Genomic DNA, 22,594 nt, shown 5'->3' on the forward strand with positions numbered 1-22,594 from the left:
ATAATGATGACGATAACAACAACAACAACAGTATCAATCTATTAGCCAGCACCAACCAATCCGTTGACATTCTGTACTGACACAAGATGGCGCTAAACATCTTCTAAAAATTAACTGTAAACACTTCTTTCTTAAAGCCATCTTCACCAACAGTATTAAAGCTATGACAGTTTTTGAGAGCATGGCTCCATGGTATAATTTAGCCTTTATACGTATAAATACATATTTCCTGTCCACTTAAACGTTTCCATCATATTTTTTTATTTATTAATTCCTTTTACAAAATATGACATAAAGAAATTTTGGCTCACAGTACCTATCAGGGGATTATATGTGTAGTAAATAATACAATACACATTTCTTTGCGGGGCTTTTTGACAAACATTCTGATTGTACCACTGCTGTAGTATTTAAAGTGTATGCCTGCAATAAATTATAGCCATTTTTACAAATAACTCTCAAATATTTGTTCAGATGATTCATCAACTGATCTAATATGTGATGGGTATTCTGCAGGTTACTGGATTAAGGGCTCAACCAAGACTCTTTAAATCATGATAATAATAATAATAATAATAATGGATTGGATTTATATAGCGCTTTTCAAGGCACCCAAAGCGCTTTACAATGCCATTATTCATTCACTCTCACATTCACACACACACGACCAAAAACAAACAGGAAACCTTGTCGCACCATAAACAAATGTAATTTTTTTTAAATGTATTTATTTATTTATTTTTATTTTAGTACCAACTCAGTAAACAAGAGCACAATCTTGCCAATCATCCTGTGCTACACAGCTGATCTTTCAAATAAATGTTGCTCACACAGTACTGGCATCTCCCATGTCTTCACTCTGTGTGAGAGAAAGAGATACAGATTTATTGACCTTTACTACCCCCCCCCCCCCCCCCCCCCCCAACTAACCCTCACTGTAAATACAGCCAGTATATTTTCTTCTCACCTCTGACATTAAGGATGGTGGAGCATTCGTCTCGTCCCAAGCTGTTCTCTGCAATGACGCTGTACTCTCCCATGTCTTTGGGACCCACGCGGAGGATTAACATGGTGCAAACTCCACAGGTGTTGGAGATGTAATAGTTGGTATTAGTGTTTAGACTGATGTGATTTCGATACCATGTTATGCGAGGTTTGGGGTTTCCTTTCACTGCACAGCTCATATAGCATTCATAACCTTTGGGTGCAGTGTGCAGCTTCAGTGGAACAATGAAGGATGGGGCACACCGCAAATCACAGTCCTTCATGGTTGGTACACTTACTAGAAACTTTTCTATGAAAGAGCAGACACAGTATGATCATTTTTTTTCTTAAAAAGAGAGTATTTGGACTTTAAGATTGTTTGAGATGACAAACACACCTTTCTTCTTCTCCACCCCCCAGGTTGGTGACTCAGAGGGTGCAGATATGCCCATGTCGTTTTTGGCATAGACCCGGAAATGATATTCCCTTCCATGCATGATATTGCAGACTGTGAACTTGTTATTGAAGAGCCTGTCAGCCACTGTGACCCATGAACGCTTGGTACAGTCCAGTTTGGACACGGTGTAGTGGAGACGGTCATCACGCTTCTCATCAGGAGAAGGTTCCCAGATTACTGTCACAGTACCAGACACATTTTCTTCCAGTTCTACTGGTCCAGGCGGTTTTGGATCATCTGCGAACAGTTTTACTTTCATCAGATCCATCAGCTTTTGTTACGAAAAGATGTTGCAAAAGAAAACGAGTATACAATTTTAGTTTTATTTTACCTGTGACCCTGACTTCTGCACTTAATGTTTCCTGCCCTACGAGATTTTTCACCAAAATGGAGTAGATGCCGGAATCAGAGCGCTCAGAAGAAGGAATCAGCAACTGGGAGGAGCCATCAGAGTTACTGATTGTGATCCGCTTTGTAACTGGCACATTATCCTTTAGCCAGATAATTGCTGGCAGAGGAGAAGCCTGTTTAAAAAAAAAAAAAAAAGGAATATCTTCAACGTTTTCTTTTATTGCCTTTTGTTTTTTGAAACCAGGGTTTTTCTGATTATAAAGCTGAAATATAATTCTCACCTCAAAATTGACTGTGATCCTGACAGAGTTTCCTGCCCGCACCACAAAGAAACTCTTCATCTTGTTGTTTGTGAATCTTGGCCTCACTGTAGTGGTGGCAAAATAAATAAATAAATGAATAAAAAACAATTTAAAAATAGGTTTTGTACCATATTGTAAACTATATAAGCAAAGATAAATCATCACAGAATGTTGTATTCTACCAAGAAAGAGTGGATTTTTTTTTTTTTTTTTTGGGGGGGGCGGGGGTTAAAAAGTTTTATTTTAAAAAAATAATCATTCTTAGCAGCAACAAACCAACAGAATCTGAAATATCTAAGTTGTTGACATACCTGGTGAGGGCATTGCCAGTACATAGTTGGGCAGCTCCTCGGGCTCACTCTCTCCTCCATCATTAATGGCAATCACTCTTACCCAGTACATGTCCATGGATTTCAGGCCTTTCACACTGAAGGAAGTCATAATGATGGGGGTGCTATTACAGCGGGACCATTCGATGTAATCTGCTCGCCGAATCTCAACAAAATACCCTCTTGCTTCATCCTGTATGCCTGGTTTGTCTTCTGGTTTTGTCCAAGTTAGGACCAAGTGGTTGTAGGAGGTTTCTGTCACCTTAAGGCCTGTAACTTTACCAGGAGGCTCTGGTGTAGTTCAAACATCAGATATTTAAGTTTTGACTAAGCGATACTTGTTAATACATTTTTTTAGTCTTTTGTTTCATGTAGAACAGTTGCAACACTTACTCTTAGGATCTCGTGCAAAAACAAAATCTGAAGGGCTGCTAAATTCGCCTGCTCCTGAGAGATTTATGGCAGTAACTCTGAATTCATATTCCATACCCGCAACAACATCCTTCACTGCATATTTCTTTTCTTTACAGAAAGAGAGGAAGGGAGAAAAACAACAGCAAAAAGAGTCCTGTTATGCTCTAATGTCATCAGGTCCATCAGATTAAACTGAGGTAAGTTAAAAAATACTCACCTTTTATGAGCTCATCATTGGCATTTACAACAGACCAGAGATTACTTCCCTTCTTTCGTTTCTCCAAAATATAGCCCAAGATACGTGAACCTCCTGTGTTACTTGGAGGAGCCCATGAAAGATTTATACAGTCATCAAAAGCGCTGACCACTTTTGGAGGTGCTGGAGGGCCAGGGAAGGCTGAAAAATGCAGAAACGAAATAGATTGTGCTGGTAATGGTTACAATCAGAAAAAAAATAGCTTTTTTTGTTACTTGAGACCAAAATGAAGAAGTAGCCATGAATCAGAGCACTGTAATTTATGTAGATAAAACAATAAGTGCACATATAAACGTTAATGTTTTAGCTATGTATGTTCATTTATCAACGTGTACTATGCTGAAATGATTAACATCTAAACTGATAATTGATAAGTTAATTTAGTTTACAACACCAGGCTTCACACCTCCTCCAATGCTAAAAATGTCTCTTATTTTCACAAGGCAGTATATGTATATCATATATGTATATCATCCTATCTAGGTTTCTCTCTCGGTGGTAAACTGTCCCAAAAATTCCTGGATGTGGACTGTAATCCAGATGGATCCCAACGTTAAGTTGTGCCAAGCCCCATCACTGGTAAAAATTTCATGGAAACCTCATAACTTTTTCAGTAATACCACTAACAAACAGACACACAAACAGGCAATCTGAGCCAACTACATATCCTCCTAGACATAAGTAATGGTTAATAATGAAAAGAGTAGTTGTTTACTGCGCATCACTTGATTCATTAAGAAAGGAGAATATGGCCAGTAAAGCACAGTAGGGGGCAGTAACGCCGCTTTCCTACCGGTTGATGCATTTTGAACCATGTTTTGGACATGCCACAGAGAGGCAGAGCAGATCTAAATAATGACGTTTGCTGCTTAGATTAGCTGCATCAGTTTCAGGGTCCTGTTAGCTCGTTGTTACACTGTAGGGGAAGAGTGTTTTCCAGGCTGCTCTGACGGAAAACAAGCCTCCATTCCAGGCACACAGGGACAGAAATTCACTGGTAAAATTTGTTGTGGCTGGTTATATGTACTCGTGCCTGTATTTTCTATAATTAACTATAAAATCATTTGCATTGATACAAGCTACTTATGCCACTAAATTATTCCACTAGTATAAAAACACTTTTGAGTCTTTTAGGACCGGAAACTGATAAAATAGATGCTTGTTTAGCTATCTGTTTTAAGCTAAAGCCTAAGCTATAACTTCATGTGTCATTAAAATTCCTCTATGAAATACAGAAAACAGGCGAGCTTAAGTCCATAGGTGGGAGTAAAGAAGTACAAATACTTTGTTACTGTACTAGGTACAATTTTCAGGTATATGTACTTTACTTGAGTAGGGTTTTTTTTTGTTACTTTAACTCCCTACATTTTTTAAGTGTCTGTACTTGTACTCCTTACATTTTCAAAACAGGCTCGTTACTTTTGTTTTAAAGCATTTGGGTCAGTTGTTATTTCGAAAAAACATCAAACCGATTTCAGAGTAAAAACAGAAACAAGTCACAGAAAAACATCAATGGCAGTTTGTTTATTAATCACCAGAGGATGTCGCGTAAAGAGATATGACGTGTGCCAAAGTCAGTATATTTTTCTTTCTTTTTTGTGTGTGAAAACATTGGAACCACTCCAGGTGTCCGTAAGTTGCGGTCCTTAAGCATCTAACTCGCCCTACAGAAGATCAGCGAGCATAGAGGGAGTGACACAGGTAAATTCAAATGCAGCGTTTCTGTAAGCTAAGGAAACACACAAACTGTTTGTGTGCAGTTTAGCAACAAAGTGTGTTGCTAGCTAAAGGTCCGGCTGCTGTATTTCACAGGGAGAAAAAAGAAAGAGAGCTAACTTCACTCAGAGATGGAGGAACATAAGAAAGACAGGACAGGAGAGAAAGAAGAGAGGTTAGATTAAAGGTAAGAACTGCTCAGTGCTATTGTAAAAACTGGAAATGTAAAGCTTACATTTAAGTCATGTTTTTATATCAGATATTTGGGTCAGTACATGGGATTTTTTTTTTAATATTGTGAAATGCTGCAAATCAAATTGAGACAGACTAAGTGTTATTTTAAAGGTTGTATGAAAATGCTTTGCAGTGTAGTGGATTTAAAGTAAGGAAAAGTGTGTGAATGGTGCACAATGGCTGTGGTTTCATGGTCGGTTTTATGCTGGTTTCATGGCCAGAGTAAGGTTAGATCAAGTATAGCAGAGAATTGTAGATGAGTTTTAGCAGATGATGCTTAGATTCATTAACTAAATTCCACCTTCATACCAACTTTGTAGCGTCTAGAAAAAAGAGAGCATAAACAGTGTACTGTCAGTGTAGAGCAGTGGTAGGGAACTCCATGCCACAAGAGCTGGTGTCCTGCAGGTTTTAGAACTCACACTGGGTCAACACGCCTGAATCAAACGATTAGTTCTTTACCAGGCCTTTGGAGAACTTCAAGACATGTTGAGGAGGTAATTTAGCCATTTAAATCAGCTGTGTTGGATCAAGGACACATCTAAAACCTGTAGGACACCGGCTCTCGAGGCTCTCGTGGAAATCAGCCAGGACAACTCACAAAACATCTGCTGACATCTGAATTTAGTTGTATAACTCCACACAGAGCAGCAAGTCAGCTGATCACAACCTGCATATTAAGAAAATCTACTGGAACTCTCAATAGAAATTATTGTGAGTTATGATTCTTTTCTCCACAATGAGCCATTACAGCCAATTTTAGGGGTCCCCCACCTGTGGAATCCCTCTGTGTACAGTGGGAAGTGTACACATTTAACTGTTTAGAGGCAAAGTCACCGTCTACAATGTAGGCAACGTTTTTTTTTTTTTTAAATTCAGATTCAAGCTGAGTATAATTAGAATTTAAAAAAGACTAAAGTTTGTATTCCCATCTAGTGATATTATTTTATCATAATGTTAATATAGCACAATGTTCAGCTTTAGCTATACACAAAAATTGAAACATCCTCCAAAGAGCTACTTTTTATTTTCTTACTATTTGTATTAGCTACAATTGCAAGCTAATCAAACACAAGCCACTGGAGAAAACACAGAATGGTGTTCAGATTTTTGGGTTCAACCTTGAGAAATAATTAACTACCTCATAAATTAGCAGGTTTTTAACAGGGGAAATTATTAAAAAGACATGAATTTGAGTTTAAATCTGAAAAGGACTGAAAAGGCTGGTCATGTGGCTACACTGCCAGGATCATGTTTTATAAATTTAAAAAAAAAATGCTTAGTTTTAACAGCTGGTGAGAATAACTGGATTCAGGTGAGGACCATTTCAGGCTTGTCAAAAATGACAAGTCTAGCTGTTATTTCTTCAAAGCTGTACAGACAGATGGTCCAGAGGGACACTTTGAAGTATTTTTCAAGCAGATCTGCAAACAGTAAGTACTTTCTTTGCATTATGCTGTGCAGTGGTTTGTGTGTGTTATGTTTTAGCTGTGAGCTATAAGAGAGAGAATGCTTGTTTTAACCGTTTTATAGTTACCCACTGTGTAGTCTACCCACTTTGTAGCCTATGTGCCATCATCACATATACACTGTATATATCTTACAAGCAAACTGATTGGGAGATCACATTTGGTTTTTAACTGTATGTCAGCAACCTGAAGTTTTGACTGGCAGATTTTTAAACCTTTTTGAAAACTGGTGACAGTGAGCAGTCACAAGGTACAAGGTCGTCTATTTGGCATTTCATAATGAAAAGCTTCCTTTTCTGTTGAAGTCAAATGAATCCCACAATAAAAATCAATATATGAAGTTTGCATTCTGTTATTTCTGTGTGATTGAGCTTGGTGAGTAGTCAGCTTTGCTTACCAAGTGTGCCAGCTTGCATTTCCTCAGTTTCCATAACTTCGCTTGTGCCTTCTGCAGTCACTGCTCGGATGCGGTAACAGTATTTCCGCCCTCGCTCTACGCCTGCGTCTCGGTAACTGGACACACCTGGTATTTCCCCTATTTTCTTCCAGGTGTTTCGCCCCACTTGCTGACGCTCCAATATGTAGTTAATCACTGGGGAGCCACCATCATCCTTTGGAGGGCGCCATCTAAATTCAATACATGTAGCTGAGCTCTCTGTTACCTCTGCAGGACCCAGAGGTGGGGTTGGTTTGTCTGAAACAGCAATAAAGTTTTATAGAAAGTATGGAAATAAATTTACAATGTTCATAATAGAGACAGTATTTACGTAGAACTAATAATCACAGGACTTTGAAACCTATATTTATCTGTTCAACTTCTGCATTGTCCATAATTCACTCACCAAGCACAATAAGCCGTGAGAGTGCCTCAGTGAAGCCGTGTTCATTTTTTAGCTTGATCTTGATCTCTCCTGTGTCCTTCCTCTGGCATCTGCTCAGAAGCAACCGGCTGTGGCTTGCAGATTTTTCTATCCTTGTATTGTTGTCATCTTGGAGCTCTTCTCCTTCTCTGAACCATTGAATCTTTATGGGTTTGTGTCCAAGAAAATGCAATTTGAAGATGGCGTTGTGCCCCACTTTAACTGTCTTTGGCTCAGTAAAAGCACTGAGGTCTTCAAGGTCAAACCTGGGAGGATCTAAAGAAGGTTTTAGGAGTTGGAGAAGTATTATGTTATCCGTGATCTGCTTCAACATTTCTTTATTAGTATGGCTGTACATTTTCCATTTACAGTTTGCAAAATGTCATGCTTTAATGAGCAGTTCTCAAACCTTTGACATTTATCATTGCCTCTGTTTTACGGCCATCTGCCTCAAAACGGTATTTTCCAGAGTGCTCTTCCGTGCACTTGCTTATGACCAATTTATGAATTGGCCCATCTTTAGTTATAGAGAAACTTTCATCTTGGAATATCTGATAGGAAAAAGTGCAAAGAGTTAAAAGTAAAGAAATGAAGCAAAACCTGTTAAAAAATTAGGTTTTCAAAGGGGGCTTGTCCAGCTGTGTTTGTCTCCCACATGGGCCCAAAGTACTTGAACACTGGCAAAAGATTTGAAGTAAATTAAAGATGAACAGCTGTTCAGTGAAACCGGTGATGATTTTCAGACATCAGTAAAGACACTCTTTATTTTTTAAATGTCAGTTTTGAGCTTTTAAAAAATTAAAAATACATCAATAAAGAATCAAACGTTAGCGAGTGACAGAGTGCTACATTTACATACAGTTAGGTCCATGAGAATTTGGACACTGACAGTGTTTGTAATTTTGCCTCTGTACACCACCAAAGTAGATTTTAAATCAAGATGTCATTTAAGTAGAGACTTCCACCATTAATTTAAGAGGTTCAGCAAAATGTTGCATTGTGTTTTGGAATTACTGTTTTTATATATAGTCAGCTTATTTCAGATACTCAAAATTAACTACCACAGGTAAAAATATAAGAATAGTTGGATAAATATCCCATCCTATCCTGAAGTTTAGAGGGGTATCACCAAAAGCTGTGTTTCCCACCTAAACTCTTTTAGATGGTTTCAGTCTTATCTGGTGTTCTTGTTCTTCAGCGTAACCAGTGGTTTGCACCTTGTTGCACCTTGTTGCACCTGTCAAATGCAACTTTAACACTTGAAATTAACTCCAGATCTTTTATATGCTTATTTTGTCACAGAAAATGTAGGAACAAGCCCCATCTGGCTATGAAACCGCTTGTTGGTGAATTGTCCAAATATCTTTGATGCTCTATAAAGGCTATAGGCAAAGCTACTGCAAAGCTAAAAGTTTGCACTTCAATGCACAGCATTTTGTTAGTCAGTTTGTTGCAAGCTTGCAACAAACTGACTAACAAAATGCTGAACAGACTGACTGATAAACAGGCAGATGGAAACTCTCACACTATGAGAGTTTCTGACTTCATTCAGGAGATACGAAGACAGAGAAAATACTAGAACAGACTGGAAAAGAAGAGGATCTAACAGGGATGAACAAGAACCAATAAATGTAAATATAAATATAAACTCAGAGGCTCTCAAGAATCTGAACACAAGGACAGTATCTCAGAATTCTAAAGAACTAAACCACAAGTCTCAGGACAATCACAGTGTTTGCCAAAAAATGTAACTGTCCAAATGAATGCAATGACCCTAATGCTACTTTTTAAAAAAGTGTTTTCTTTTTTTCTCAGTTATGAATTCGTTAGGCATGGTATGAAAATTTATTGATCCACTGTCACAGTAACTTGGGTGTGTGGGTGAACACAGAACTGTACCAGAACAGAAATATAATGTGTATATGTTTGTTTGACTAACCTGTTTGCCATCTCTGAACCAGACTCCTTCACAGTCTTCACTGCTAAGCTTACATGTTAACTCAGCGATCTCATTGATGATCGCACTGACATCAGTCAAACCACAGATGAACTGAACCCCTGGATCTAAGAACAGTTAAAATGATTTTTGGAAAATCTTGGACATGAAGTGTGACACCAGTCAATACACTTTAATGGATTTTGGATATTGGTAGATGAAATAAATTATAAATACAAAATCTTACAACAAGAAGTCTTTTCTATCTGTAGATCATTTTAGTTTAGTTTTAGTTTAGTTTAATATAATTGTGTGCTTGTCCTGGTCAGTAGCATCTTCATCCTCATCATAGCAACTTGATTCATTTTCACTTGCTAGTTCTTTTGGATCTTTATCCAGTGAATTTTTAAGTAATAATTTTGATGTTGATTTTGTTTTAATGTAACTGGTCCAATTTAAACCTTTAAACCGTCTTGTGTAAATTTTTTTAACCTTGTTAAAAGAGTGTTCTTTTGGTAAAAGAAATTTGACTTTCCTGTTTTTGGCCAGATACAGATCTGTTACATAAAAAAATTAAAATGACTAAACAATTGATCTAATTTATCGGTGCAGTTTTACTCCCACGGAAACTCCCTGCTGTGGGAATACAGCATAATATCTTGGACACAGAGAAAACTCCAATATAAGCAATATTTTTAGCTTCTTACTAAATAATGCAAGCCTATTGCTGCATTCAAATATACTTAAAATATTCCTTATTACCACTTTCTTGATTTAACTGTATGCAATATGTACATTTCTAAAGTAAACTGAGGTTATATATAGGTTTGGATTATATGATCCCTTTTTTTTACCTTTGCCTAGGAGGTTGTGTTTTTAGTAGCATTTATGTGCGCGTGTAACATTCTTTCTGTTCGTTCGAGTTCAGAGTAGGATCATGTTGCATTAAAATTTCACTTGCATCCACCAAGTTCTTCAAGATTAATGTAGTGATTTATTAGTCAAAAATTGACAAGAAGCCATATAACTAATAAAATATAGTTCTTACAATCATGGTGTATATTGTAAACATATGTAAGGGGCAAAATATAGAGATTTAAAATATAATCTTACATTAAACTCCGACTTCCACTGCAAGGTCAATAGACTGATCTAAAGGGCAAAGTGACAATATTTTCCAAAATGTTATTATTTTTTTTTTTTACCACATTACACACTTCTTAAAGTACATTTAAAAACAACAAAGAAAACTAAATGACTACATACGAAATTGCTGATCAGAGAGTAAGCTGCCTTGGCATAGTGGAGTGCTTCTTGTTATTTAATATATCAATATACTGGTATCTAAGAGAGAGATTTTCATAGTCTTGTTTATAAAGTGTTTTTGCGTCACACAGAGCTTTTCTTAGTAAAATGGTGCCAATGTTACTGTTTTTTCATTGGATTCTTCATAGACTGGGCTCTAGCTTTTAGAGTTCCAATTGATCCAAATATTGGATTTATACACAGTACTGCTAACAATGAATATCTACAAGTCTGAGTTTTTCTTCAGAAGTGGATGGAAATGGAAATCAAAGCAGAAATAAATAAGGAGATTAAATATTGCACTGAAAGAGTGTCACAAGCTAAGATACAAGTATCTCAGCTAGATGCCTTTTCTCTGCAAATTAAAGATATGAATTCCAGAGATGAGGAATAAAACTTTGTTGGATAAACTACTTGAGTTGGAGATAAGACTAAATATTAACTACCTGAAGCTAATATAAACTGAGAAAAGGTTGAAGGATCAGAGTTATGCTCTTATGTTGGAAAATGCTTAAGGTTGAGCCAAATTGTTCCGAACAAGGATAATACTGTCCCATAGATTATGAAGTGTGACACCAGTCAATACACTTTAATGGATTCTGGATATTGGTAGATGAAATAAATTATAAATGCAAAATCTTACAACAAGAAGTCTTTTCTATCTGTAGATCATTTTAGTTTAGTTTTAGTTTAGTTTAATATAATAGTTTTATTTTATTTTATTTTTTTCTTTTCCATCCACAAATAAATAGCTGAGACTTTAATGTTTCTTTCACTATCTATCAACAAGTGCAGAATGTTGTTCAGGTATGTTTATGCAGGTAAAGGTAGTCATGTCTGTGTTAATAAGACAGAAATAAAGTGGAATAATTCAGCTAATTGAATTGAACATGTTTAAGTGTTAATCAGTTTAGTTAAACAGATAATTAATTAAAAAAAACATCAAAAAACAAAAAAGAAAAACCCTCCTGGTGTAGAAGAATTTTTTGTCTCCAACTTACCAACCACCAACTCTTCGATCGGAGGGGCGTGTCTTTTACGCCTCATATGTGTTGAAGATTCAGTCTCATCCTTGGTCTCGTCACACCTAATGTCATCTTTCAGACATGCACTTTCACCTTTAAAATAAAAATCTTCTCTCAGCTAGAAAAGTTCTTTCAAAATCATACCATATATGGTTTTAAGCAAAACATATATCCAGGAATATATCCTTGAGTTTCCTCATGGAGGAAATTGAATCATACAAATTCCCCTTGCAATACCACACTAATTGTGCTCCCTTACCATCGAGTGCATCCTTTGGCTTTTGGTCTTGCTTTGGAGAAATTGTGTGCTTGTCCTGGTCAGTAGCGTCTTCATCCTCATCATAGCCACTTGATTCGTTTTCACTTGTTAGTTCTTTTGGATCTGTGTCAGGTATTACATGCACAACTTTATCCAGTGAATTTTAAAGTTTTGAACTCTGCTGCATTTTGTTTTCTTTGATTAATTAAGAAAAATTTAATTTAAAAAGTGCTAAGGGACATCTTTCTGAATTTTTACACTATTGAAGATAAAGCTTCTATGCTAACTGTGTCATGTGAAGCTTTGACAGCAATTCTCATGGTGCAATATTACTTAAACTTACTTAAACTGTTTTACAATAATAATTCACGACTATAATTTACAAATAGTGCAAATAGAAATGGCCCAAAACTTTGTAAGGGTTTGAAACAAAAGCATCAGATACATATTGGTTACATTTTGTTAAAAAAAAAAATACAAATGGAAGAAAATGCATTTTGTAATTCAATATTGCACAAAAACTGACAATAATATAGCAACAAACAGTTTTTCCATCTGTACATCAGTGTATTGGGGTTGCTGTGGCTCAAGAGGAAAGTTGATGCTTAGATTCTTGGCTGCTCCACTCTGCATGATGGATAACATACTGAACCCCAAGTTGCGATCTGATGTATTCATCAGATTATGAATGTGTGTGAATGTTAGGTACAAAACATCAGGTGCAGGAAAAAGTGCCTGTATGAATGGGTGGGAATAGGTAAATGGGGTATGCTGTATAAAGTGCTTTGAGTGCTTAAGTGGAGTTGAAAAGTGTTTTATAATTTATATCTACATATTTATATCTAATACACATAAGTATAATCTTGAATAAGATATGGTGCATTTTCATGCAGTCATTTAGTCCTTACCAGATGTTTGTTGTTTCCATTGGACTTTCTTTCTTTTCATTTGTTTTTTGACAGACCCAGTGGAGTTATTGTTTCTATCAGATTCCCCCAGCTCTTGTTGACTAATGGTAAGCATTTGAGACTGATCTGCATCCATAAATCTGTCAGTTGACTCTGGACAGACACAAAACAGGATTAAAGATCAAAATATTTATTTACATATTTAGACTTTTCTGTCTATAACAAGGGAATGGACACACGCACTGCTTTGTATGTTTCTTACCAATTACTCCGATTTCTGAGTCACGACTTTGTTTTAGGTATTTTGATTTAGTTGCACGTCCAGTGAAGTTCTTAGTCTCCTCAGAATGATCTTCTTGATTTTCACCTACCAGTTAGAAATAAAAAATGATGATTTTTAAAGTCGAAAGTCTTTTAAAAATATTTTTTCTCAAAGAAGATTTATTTAATTTCCAGCCTGCACCAGTACCAGTAAGCAACTATGTCATACTTAATGCCACTGAAAAATAAAAGATGGCTCATAGTTGGGTAACCAAATATTAGCCAGGAATGACACAAGTTAATCCACTCCGTTAATCTTTTGAAACAAGTAGCAGTAAGCGTGCATGTTTTATCATCAGCACAGTTTTAGCCACACTGCCTATTCACTGCAGTGCTGGTAGTAGAAATGCTTTGGTAAGACGTGAAGGGTGAGACAGAATATGGGACTGATAGGAGTGATAGGACAGTTTAATGGAGTTAATTTTAAGGAGATAATAGATTTTGTTGAGTTTTTGCTCCAAAGGACAGGGAGGGTACTGGCAGAGTCAGAGATACATGTTTTTACCTTGTCCAGTAACTTGACTGTGTTTTCCACCTGTGCTTAAGATTAAAGTCAGTTCTTCTAATGTCAGTTCTTCTAAAGATAGTTTATCGGTTATATGTCCTGCTCCGTATTTTGCATTTACTGCTGCCAAGAGCTTCTCCATCTCCCCTTGTATTTTTAGTTGCTGCTCTTGGGCCACTTTCTCAATGTCAGTCGGTGCTCCACGAGCCACAGTAGTTTTACGGGGTCTCCTCTCACCACCAGGTGCAGGATTACTGTCAGCTTAAAAGTTAGAAGTACAACGTAATTAGTTATCTAATAATAATAGTAATAATAATAATGATGATAATAATATGAAAATAGCAATGGTTAAGGTAATGTTATACAGTGATACCTTCCACAACCAACCAGGCATTGCAGGATATATTGCCAACCACAGCGGAATAGATGCCTTTGTCCAGCATCTGGCAGTCCTTGATGAGGAGCCTATGGATGAGTTTGTGGTCTGACATAGTTAAATTATATTTTTCTCCATCCTCCAGGATGTTGCCTTTGCCCATCCATGTGATGTTAGGTAGCGGGTGTGTCAGGACACACTCAAACAAAGCATCCTCCCTTTCTTCAGCTTTAATCTCTTGAATTTTGATCACAAAGTCGACTTTGGAAACTACAAAAAAGTAAAATATTATATTCATGTGATTTTCTTTTTGATATAATATATGTATCATCAGTATTGGTCATCTTCTATTCAATTAGAGAATGTAGAGAACATTGTATACTTAGTACTGGAACAGCAAGACTATTATTTGGACATGATTGTGTGGTTCAGTACATTCAGTGTCAGCTGTTAAAGTTATGTTACATGATAAATATAATGGCTACTGTCTGCTTATGGGCTAGTGAGTAAATTTATACAAGCTTTAGCATATAGTATATGCACATTATTTCATTTAAAGTCGAATGTACAACAAAAACAATATGCAAATGTCCAAATGCTTATGTTCTGAAGACTGTCTTTTTTTTCCAGGTCTAGCCATAGCTGGTTTTTAAACCTACATTTAAACTCTGCAGGGAGTATGAACTTTTCAGGATCCATTTGAGGCAGCCCTGCATTTCGAAGGTTGGCCTCTTGAATATCCCCCTTACAAAGCTCTGTGTCCTTTTGCATCAGGCCATCAATAGAGAAATTCTTTGTCCTTCCAACACTCTTTAGACTGTGTTTCTCTGTTTCATTTTCATCATAGGGAATTATATCATCCTGCTAGGTACACAGAAAAAAAGAACCTTCATGTCATGATGAATAGCAATATGGTATAATGATACGACTTCTATAAAAATGGAAAAGTACACTGTGCTGGAAGCACTCTTTCATCAAGGACTACGGAACTTGCATGTATTATGTGTTTTTAATGAAAGTCAAAATTATCAACATTTTTCAGTTGTTGTTTTGAAATCACAGCTCCAGCGTATTTCTGACACATTCACTGCTTTGTATATTACTTACAGTACTTACACACAGTACAGGGATTGTTGGTTACTATTTTAGGAAATTTATACAAGCATTTATTTTTATTTTCTTACTTTTTTGGTCCTAAATGAAGAGATCTCAGAAGTGAAAGGAATGCAGTTAATAATATGAACAATTAAAAAGATGATATATGCCTATGGCTAAATGTATACACTCACTTTATTAGGTAATGATGTTTGGCCCTTGGTTAATGCAAAGTTTAACAATAGAAAATCGGAAAAAGGTTACTTCTTCTGATGAGTCTCAATTTCTGCTGCAGCATTCAGATGGTAGGATCAGATTTTCAAAGCATGAGAGCGCTGATTCATGTTTTTCAGGGTGGTGATGGTGTAATGGTGTGAAGGGGGCATTTTCTTGGTGTACTTTGGGGCTCTTAGTACAAATGAGCCATTCTTTAAATGCTACAACCTACCATGTCCATACCTTTATGACTGCAGTTTACCACTCTTTTAACATCTGTTTCTAGCAGGATAACAGGCTTTGTCACAAAGCACGGATCATCTCAGCCTGGTTTCTTGAACATGACAGTGAATTCACTTTACTCAAATGGCCTCCAAAGTCACCCGATGTCAATCCAATAGACAACCTTTGAGATGTGGTGGAATGGGAGATTTGTTTCATGGGTGTGCAGCCCGAAAAAATGTGCAGCAAATCCAATGCTATATAATCTCTGAGGAATGTCTGCAGCATGCTGTTGATTCTATGTCATGAATAATTCAGAGGGTACAATGGGCTCCAACTTGATACTAGTAAGGTACCTAATAAAGTGGATATTGAGTGTAGTCAGTAGTTATTGTGCTGATGTCATATTTGCATTTGAGCTATCAACATATTGTTGCAATGCACAGTATGAGCTTGGTGAGTATTCAGAAAGAATGCTTCATCAGCAGCTGAGTCAAATAATAATTGACTGACACATCAAGAATTTACTTATTAATTCTGAGGTTTAGAGATTAAGATATTGTATCCAGTGTGAGAGTTGGGTGTTTTTATACCTTCCTCTTATTTTGTGATCTCTCCTTCTTCTTTTCGTCCAGTTTCTTGAGAATCAAATGTAAGTCTTTAACACCAAATTCTGAACAGATGCGCTCATAGTCGTTCCTGTCAGCTTTTAACATAGCATCCCAGAACCTTTCATCAGATTCTCCATCTGCTGCTACTTTACTGAAGATAACAGGAAAATATTAAATGTAATGTATTCAACTGTCAAAAAAAAGGATCAGTTAGTAAATTAATCCTTACATACTCTTGCAGAAATGTCCTCTTTTAAAAAGTAGGTTAATAGGTTACAGTTCTTACCTCTTCTTCAGCAGTTTTCTGAAATCTGCTGGATTTGTTGAAGCTGAAAATAGCAAATGAAATTCAAGTTTTATTTAGATAAATACCAGTTTAAATACACATTGAGTCCTATATCATTTTTGTAATAAAAAAAATAACAGAACTAGGCCCTTAGACCTACAGTGTTTGTCTTGTTTTTCAGTGTCTGTCATTATAAGCTTAAATAATAAGAAATGTTAAAATCTACAAGAGCACTCCACCAATAGAAAAACTCTCCCAAATGCACACTAAAAGAAAGAAAGTACAGAATCATCTTTAAAAGTATTTAATGGGCATCTTACCCTCAGTCACAGTTAATGTTGTTGTGCAGACAGCTTTTCCATATTCGTTTGCAGCAAAGCATTTGTATGTATCTGTTTCTGCAACAGACACTTTGTGAATCTGGAAATATTCATTTATGTGTCAATTCACATACAAATACATTATAGATCAATACATTCATGAGAAAAAAATAGTATCAGTACTAAATACTTCAAGATCTTCATGTGGAATAATTTATTCACTCACCTCTAATATATGCTCTTCAGTTGATTCATCATATTTAGTCTGAAATTTTTCCTTATCTGAAAGAGTTCCCTTAGCTCTTCTCCATGACACATCTGGTTTTGGATCCCCTGTCACCACAGCCTTGAAAACAGCTAATTTTCCTAAAAGACATGTCTTTTATAAGCTTTACATCTATAATTTGAGTTCTGTTTAATAATATGAAAGATATTGCTGAAACTAAAAGCAACAATATATTTCACTAATGCATCAGTTTTAATGGTCAGGTATAATTTAAAGCACCCACCTTTCTCAATAGTTACTGCCACTGGTTTACACTGGAAATCAGGGGTGCTTTTTCCCTCTGGCATGTTTACTAAATACTGCGTGATGATCACTCCAGAGGTCTTAGATCTCTTCCGAATAGCAGCTAAACAAAATGGGGGGAAAAATAAGAAACAGTTAATCGTAAGAATTAATCACGAGTTTGCTGGTTTTGATTGAACTAAACAGATTTCTTTTTTGCTACCAGCAGATGTCAGAAATGTCAAACATTTTCCCAGTGACAATTAGTGTGTTGACAGCAACAGTAACTTTGCAAATGGAAAGTACAGTGCATAAATCTTACTGCTTTCGATTCCAGGTTTAGTTGTCAGTTTTTCTAAGTTATACCAGCTCTAGTAGCACGTAGGGTAATCAATTTATGTTCCTTAATTTTGGAGATGTGAATAGTACAAAGTCTTGTCTGTCGGTTATGGTTCACGGTAACATCTATCGCTTGAAAAAGAACATGATTATTGTATAGGATAATGTTTTTCTTGGATATCTTAAATGTGTTTTGCTTTAGAATGGTACTTTACATGGTAATTAGGACAAAAAAACCTCTTAGAAAACAGCAGTTTCACAAAGCTGAAGGCAATGTCCACACCTATTTTTTTCTTTTACATGACTAACATCCAAAATCTAAATATCTTACATGTAGAATTCCCCTCACTGTCCACTTTATTAGGTAAACCTTTTAAACTCCAGCATGGACCCTCTTTTGCTTTCAAAAGTGCTTTAATTCTTTGTGACGTAGATTCAACAAGCTGCTGTAAACATTCCTCTTGGATCTATAATGATATTATAACATCACACAATTGCTGCAAATTTGTTGATTGAACATCATGATGTGAATCTCCCATTCGACCATATCACAGAGTTCCTCTTTTGGACTGGGATCTGGTGACTGTGGAGGCCATTTGAATACAACTCATTGAACTCATTGTCTTTTTTTAAGAAATCGGTTTGAGATGACTTGAGCTTTGTGACATGGTGCATTACCCTGCTAGAAGCTGGAGGCTGTGGGATCGACATGGTCAGCAAGAATTCTCAGATTGGCTGTGCTCAGTTGATACTAAAGGGCCCACAGTGTGCCAAGAAAATGTCCTCCACAGCACATACAGTACCATCCGAGTTTCATCAGAGAAGCAAGTCTTCAGCTCTCCTATGTTGATGAGCCAGTCTGATTTGTAGCCTCAGTTTGTTGTTCTTAGCTGGCAGGAGTTTCACCCAATGTAGTCCTCTTGCTGCTGTAGCCCATCTGGTTTAAGGTGCAATGGTTTTTTCCTTCAGAGATATTCTTCTACATACCTTAGCTGTAACAATGGCTTGAAGCAGTCTAGCCATTCTCATTTGACCTCTGGCATCAACAAAGCATTTTCACCAAAAGTACTGCTGCTCACTGGATATATTCTTTTTCAGACCATTCTCAGTAAACCCTATACAACCCTGGTTGTGTGGAGAAAATCCCAGTAGCTCATCAATTTCTGAAATACACAGGCCAGTCTTTTCTTCCTCATTCCAATGCTTGGTTTATGAAGTGACCAGGTCTACATGCCTAATTGCATTGAGTTGCTGCCATGTGATTGACTGATTAGATATTTGCATGAACAAGCAGTTGGAAAAGTGTACCTAAGTGGCTGATAAGTGTATATAACATTCAGAAAAGCTTGATATATGGAATGTTCGGATATTTCAAGATAAAATAGTGACTCGGACAATTTATCGTCAAAAAAATGTGCAGTGTGAATCTCTTCACAATCAAATGTCAGCTTCAGCTCACATTCTGTACTAGACTATGGACTAATTCACTCAGTCATTTAAAAATCAGGCCATGAATTAATTCTGTGATCCTCTGCCTCCCTGCTTGGCAGCTGAACATTTCTTTATCAGGTTTTGAATGTTCAAAGACAAAGGATCACACAGGAGTCAGTAAAGAACAACATTAATCCAGGGATTAATGATTATTATGACAAGGACAGAAATAGGAGAGCTGCCACCCAATCAAACATGTCACTGCTTTGACAAGGTAGCGTTTCAGGTTATCAATACAAAGGTAAAACAGGTCACAAACAGACACAGCATTCAGTAATGCCTAATGTATTATTCATTGTTTTTTCCATTATTCAGCATAATGGCTCTTTCTCAGTATTATGTTGATATGGCACTCCAGGGCATTGCAACCTCAAAAAAGCAGTAAGTTTGTCCGACAGAAAATAAAACAGTGTTCATTTCACCTGTCTTGTTTCCAGACACCTCATTAAAACGCTGAATATATTGATGAACAAGGGAGAAACCTGGGTGAAAAGAAATTACATTAGATCAGTCTCAAATACATGAGGGAATGCTGCTTTATGCTTGTAGGACAGTAGGTGGTATACATATGAAATTGAGTAAAAAGGAGCTGAAGACATAGTAAGGCATAATGTGGAAAAGGAAAACTCTTAAAGGCCTGAATAAAACTCTAAGAGAGTTACAGTAAAAGGCAGCAGACAGGCGACTTTAATCCAGGGATGTTTTCTTCTCATCCTCAGTTTGAAGCCTTAGAGAACAGACTTTTAGTTAACTGGCTAAATGTCTGTTAGTTAAGAAAACTCACAAATTCTTAGTTCATTTTATAACTTAATGGAGAAACTGCTCTGTGTATCTTGTGGGTAGTTTCAGTGTTTTCATGTGTGACACCACCTGGTAACAGTGCAAGAAAGTTGTGAACACAACATCGACATATTATTTAAGTTTTGTTTCTTGCCACCTGAAAATCCAATATTGGCTTTCCTTCAGTTCTCTTTCTGTTCTGTACCAACTCCTGAGGGAAATATCTGGCTCTTTAGCTGCTAAATGTTCCACTATGTTCACCACCTATTCACTGATTGTGTCTGTCTGTTATTTGGTGCTAAGCAGGGCTTGTCCAGGGGTTTTCCTCTAGTTTTTCTATTATTGTCTTGAAGTCTAAGCATTACTCATTTTGCTTACGAATTTCAAAGTGTTTTTAAAGCCATAAATCTATCAGTAGGTACACCATATGGTGGTTTTCTACCTTCTTAATTGTTTATTTGACTGTAGCAATATGTTATGTTTTGGCAGGATTAGTGACAGCTCATTTCCCACCACTTTTGGTGATTAATTAACTTGTGCACAGTTTGCTATATATGAGACAGTAATTAAGTTTGCCTGTGTCAAAGATTAATGTAGGCTTTTATAACAGATAGTCGGTGCCAAATAGTTTTACCCCAAAGGCCTACTTTATTGTCAAAGCGTTCACTCAGGATATAAAAATACATTTTTTCTTCTATATAATGCTTTAAGCATTTGGAGAATTTTTAATAATACAACACAGCCTTGAATATTCCTGGCTGAAGTGAGGGCCTAAATCTGGCAAAGATTAAGCTTGTAAATAATTCAACAAATATTTAATTCTTTAGATACAATAAAGCCATCTCTTACACTTGGAACATTTTATCTATTGCAAAAATAATACCAAGAGAATATGACGGCGTATTGTGCCTAATAGTGATTGATATTTTTCTTCTTAAGACGCATACATGTAATGCGAAACAAAAGAGTAGTAAGAATTGTAGTCCTTTACATTGTATGTTTGCAGTGGTCCCCGTGCTCTTCCCTCTTTTCCACATTTTGGCAAGTGTTAACTGTCAAAAGCAACCTAGAAATAGAAAGTGAATATGATTAATGCAAAAGTAGTACTAGGAGTACTAGAGTGTTATTTTGCATAATCTTTGATTTGATAAGAAAGGATAATCCAGTGCATTTCTTTAAACCCGTGAGCCTAAACACATTATATTAAGGGGTACTGTAGGGAAAATACCCAGTTAATATTTTCTAGGCATTGCTTTACAAGTGATGACAGCTTATGTTATGAGGAAGATGATGCTTTTGCATATATTATAAAAGCATACAAAAAAATCAAACAAACAATAAAAGAAAACAAACAAATATTGAAAACCATCTCTCTGATCCACTGTTCTTCAGTAGAAACCTAATACTCCCCTGGAGGGCATCCTGTAAATACCCAACTTGTTTAGCTTCTGTCACTTTATAAACTGAAATCCACTTGGATATAATAAAGATGTGAAGGTTAACCTGTCGTTAGGATGTAGCTTTGGTCACACATGGTCTCAAACAGACAAACAGAGAAAAGGGTGTTTTACCTGTGTACAGCTCTGTGTTCACTCCCACTGAGACTGGTTTATAGATGCGTTATAAACTTGCTGCCTCCTCGTTTTCACTGGATATTAAATCCTTTGGGGGTAAAATGTTTGATTTTCCTGTCTGCAAGCTTGTGCCTTGGTAGTGACTGTCAAAGAGAGGCTTCTTCTGATTAGGCAGATGGATGCTCAGAGCGGGTGGGTTATTATTAAGAGGGAGTGGGTGGAGGGAGCGGGGGAGCTGGTGGGTCAATGGATGAGGTAAGGCAGGATGAATAGCCGAATGGAGAGGGAAGGGCTACCAATGACAAGTTAGTGGTGAAGTTTATCTCTCACTGCGGTAATTACTGATGGCAGCACACTCATCTTTCACAGAACAGCTGCTGACAAGAAAATGATTGGTGAGTTCATTTTGTATGTGTAGTCTCTGATTCTTACAGATACACACACCTGTAACTGTCACAGTGAAAGTATCAGTGGGGATTTTAATTCCAGTTAAGTAATTGTTCAAAATGTATTTTACTGTTTGTTTGTTTTTTGTTTTTTTTAAGAAACAGATTTCAGTTTGAGCTGTCATCACAGGCTGATTTTAACCATACTGTATTAGGAGCTGCATAAAAGTAGCCATTTAAGTGGTGGCTGGCAGGTAACTGGTAAAGGCAAGCATTAATTTGGCCTATGAAGCTATGAAAAGAAAGTGACTCAAAGCCATATCTTTTTATTAAACTTTGAGGTGGTATAATGTTGAAACATATTCAGTTTAATCCCGCTTTGAACTGTACCCTTGGCTGGATATTAGTGAAGATCACATGTTGCGAACAAGGTACTTATCCCTTGTCTGCAATGTACTTCTTATGTTACGATATATTACATAATCAAGGTTATGACATTTATAATCCCAGCATAGCTCTGAAGCAGTTGTGACTTTGGAAAGGGAAGATCAAATGAAGAACAAGACTCTGATTGTCTCAAGGTCAAGCACCAGAATGTCCATTGCATTTGTCACACAACAATTTAAATTGTGTATAAGGGTCTTTAATGTGCAATGTGAAATGTGGACAATTTACAGTGCATGGAATTAATGATTCAAACAGATGTAACACCAGCCGGTTGTAAACATCAATAGCTGAATTTAACACACTTTGTTTGTG

At 36.6% G+C, this 22,594-nt stretch overlaps 1 protein-coding gene and 1 long non-coding RNA gene across 3 annotated transcripts; one reads left to right on the top strand and one right to left on the bottom strand.

Moving 5' to 3' along the window:
• Positions 1-711: 711 nt before the first annotated feature.
• Positions 712-21,940, bottom strand: LOC146494463 (immunoglobulin-like and fibronectin type III domain-containing protein 1). 2 transcript variants are annotated; one of them, XM_085146088.1, is made up of 27 exons: positions 21,447-21,940; positions 20,867-20,941; positions 19,518-19,577; positions 17,267-17,389; positions 16,984-17,123; positions 16,758-16,857; positions 16,438-16,480; positions 16,134-16,302; positions 14,667-14,868; positions 14,005-14,277; positions 13,632-13,892; positions 13,068-13,172; positions 12,806-12,958; positions 11,898-12,020; positions 11,615-11,731; positions 9,312-9,436; positions 7,782-7,923; positions 7,355-7,648; positions 6,910-7,206; positions 3,055-3,234; positions 2,817-2,945; positions 2,406-2,714; positions 2,074-2,159; positions 1,773-1,965; positions 1,382-1,678; positions 968-1,294; positions 712-859 (listed from the first exon to the last, which is right to left on the bottom strand). In XM_085146088.1, the coding sequence occupies exons 2-27, from the start codon at positions 20,910-20,912 to the stop codon at positions 855-857; spliced, it is 4,299 nt and encodes a 1,432-aa protein (XP_085002214.1). In that variant the 5' UTR covers positions 20,913-20,941; positions 21,447-21,940; the 3' UTR covers positions 712-854. The 2 variants fall into 2 exon arrangements, with proteins under 2 accessions (XP_085002214.1, XP_085002213.1); XM_085146087.1 differs by having other exon boundaries at positions 14,667-14,871.
• LOC146494464 (uncharacterized) lies at positions 3,615-6,942 on the top strand. The gene is made up of 3 exons (XR_014871571.1): positions 3,615-4,090; positions 4,720-4,794; positions 4,906-6,942. It is a non-coding gene; the product is annotated as an uncharacterized LOC146494464 (long non-coding RNA).
• Positions 21,941-22,594: the final 654 nt, after the last annotated feature.

This window comes from Neolamprologus multifasciatus, chromosome 20, assembly GCF_963576455.1.
Source record: "Neolamprologus multifasciatus chromosome 20, fNeoMul1.2, whole genome shotgun sequence".
Classification (NCBI taxonomy): Eukaryota; Metazoa; Chordata; class Actinopteri; order Cichliformes; family Cichlidae; genus Neolamprologus; species Neolamprologus multifasciatus.

Coding starts and splice junctions, on each gene's coding strand:
- LOC146494463 (XM_085146087.1), bottom strand. CDS start 20,912: ATGTGGAAAAGAGGGAAGAGCACGGGGACCACTGCAAACATACAAT. Junction 17,390..19,517: donor GGTGTCTGGAAACAAGACAG/GTGAAATGAACA, acceptor CATTTTGTTTAG/CTGCTATTCGGAAGAGATCT. Junction 14,872..16,133: donor GATCACAAAATAAGAGGAAG/GTATAAAAACAC, acceptor CTGTGTACCTAG/CAGGATGATATAATTCCCTA.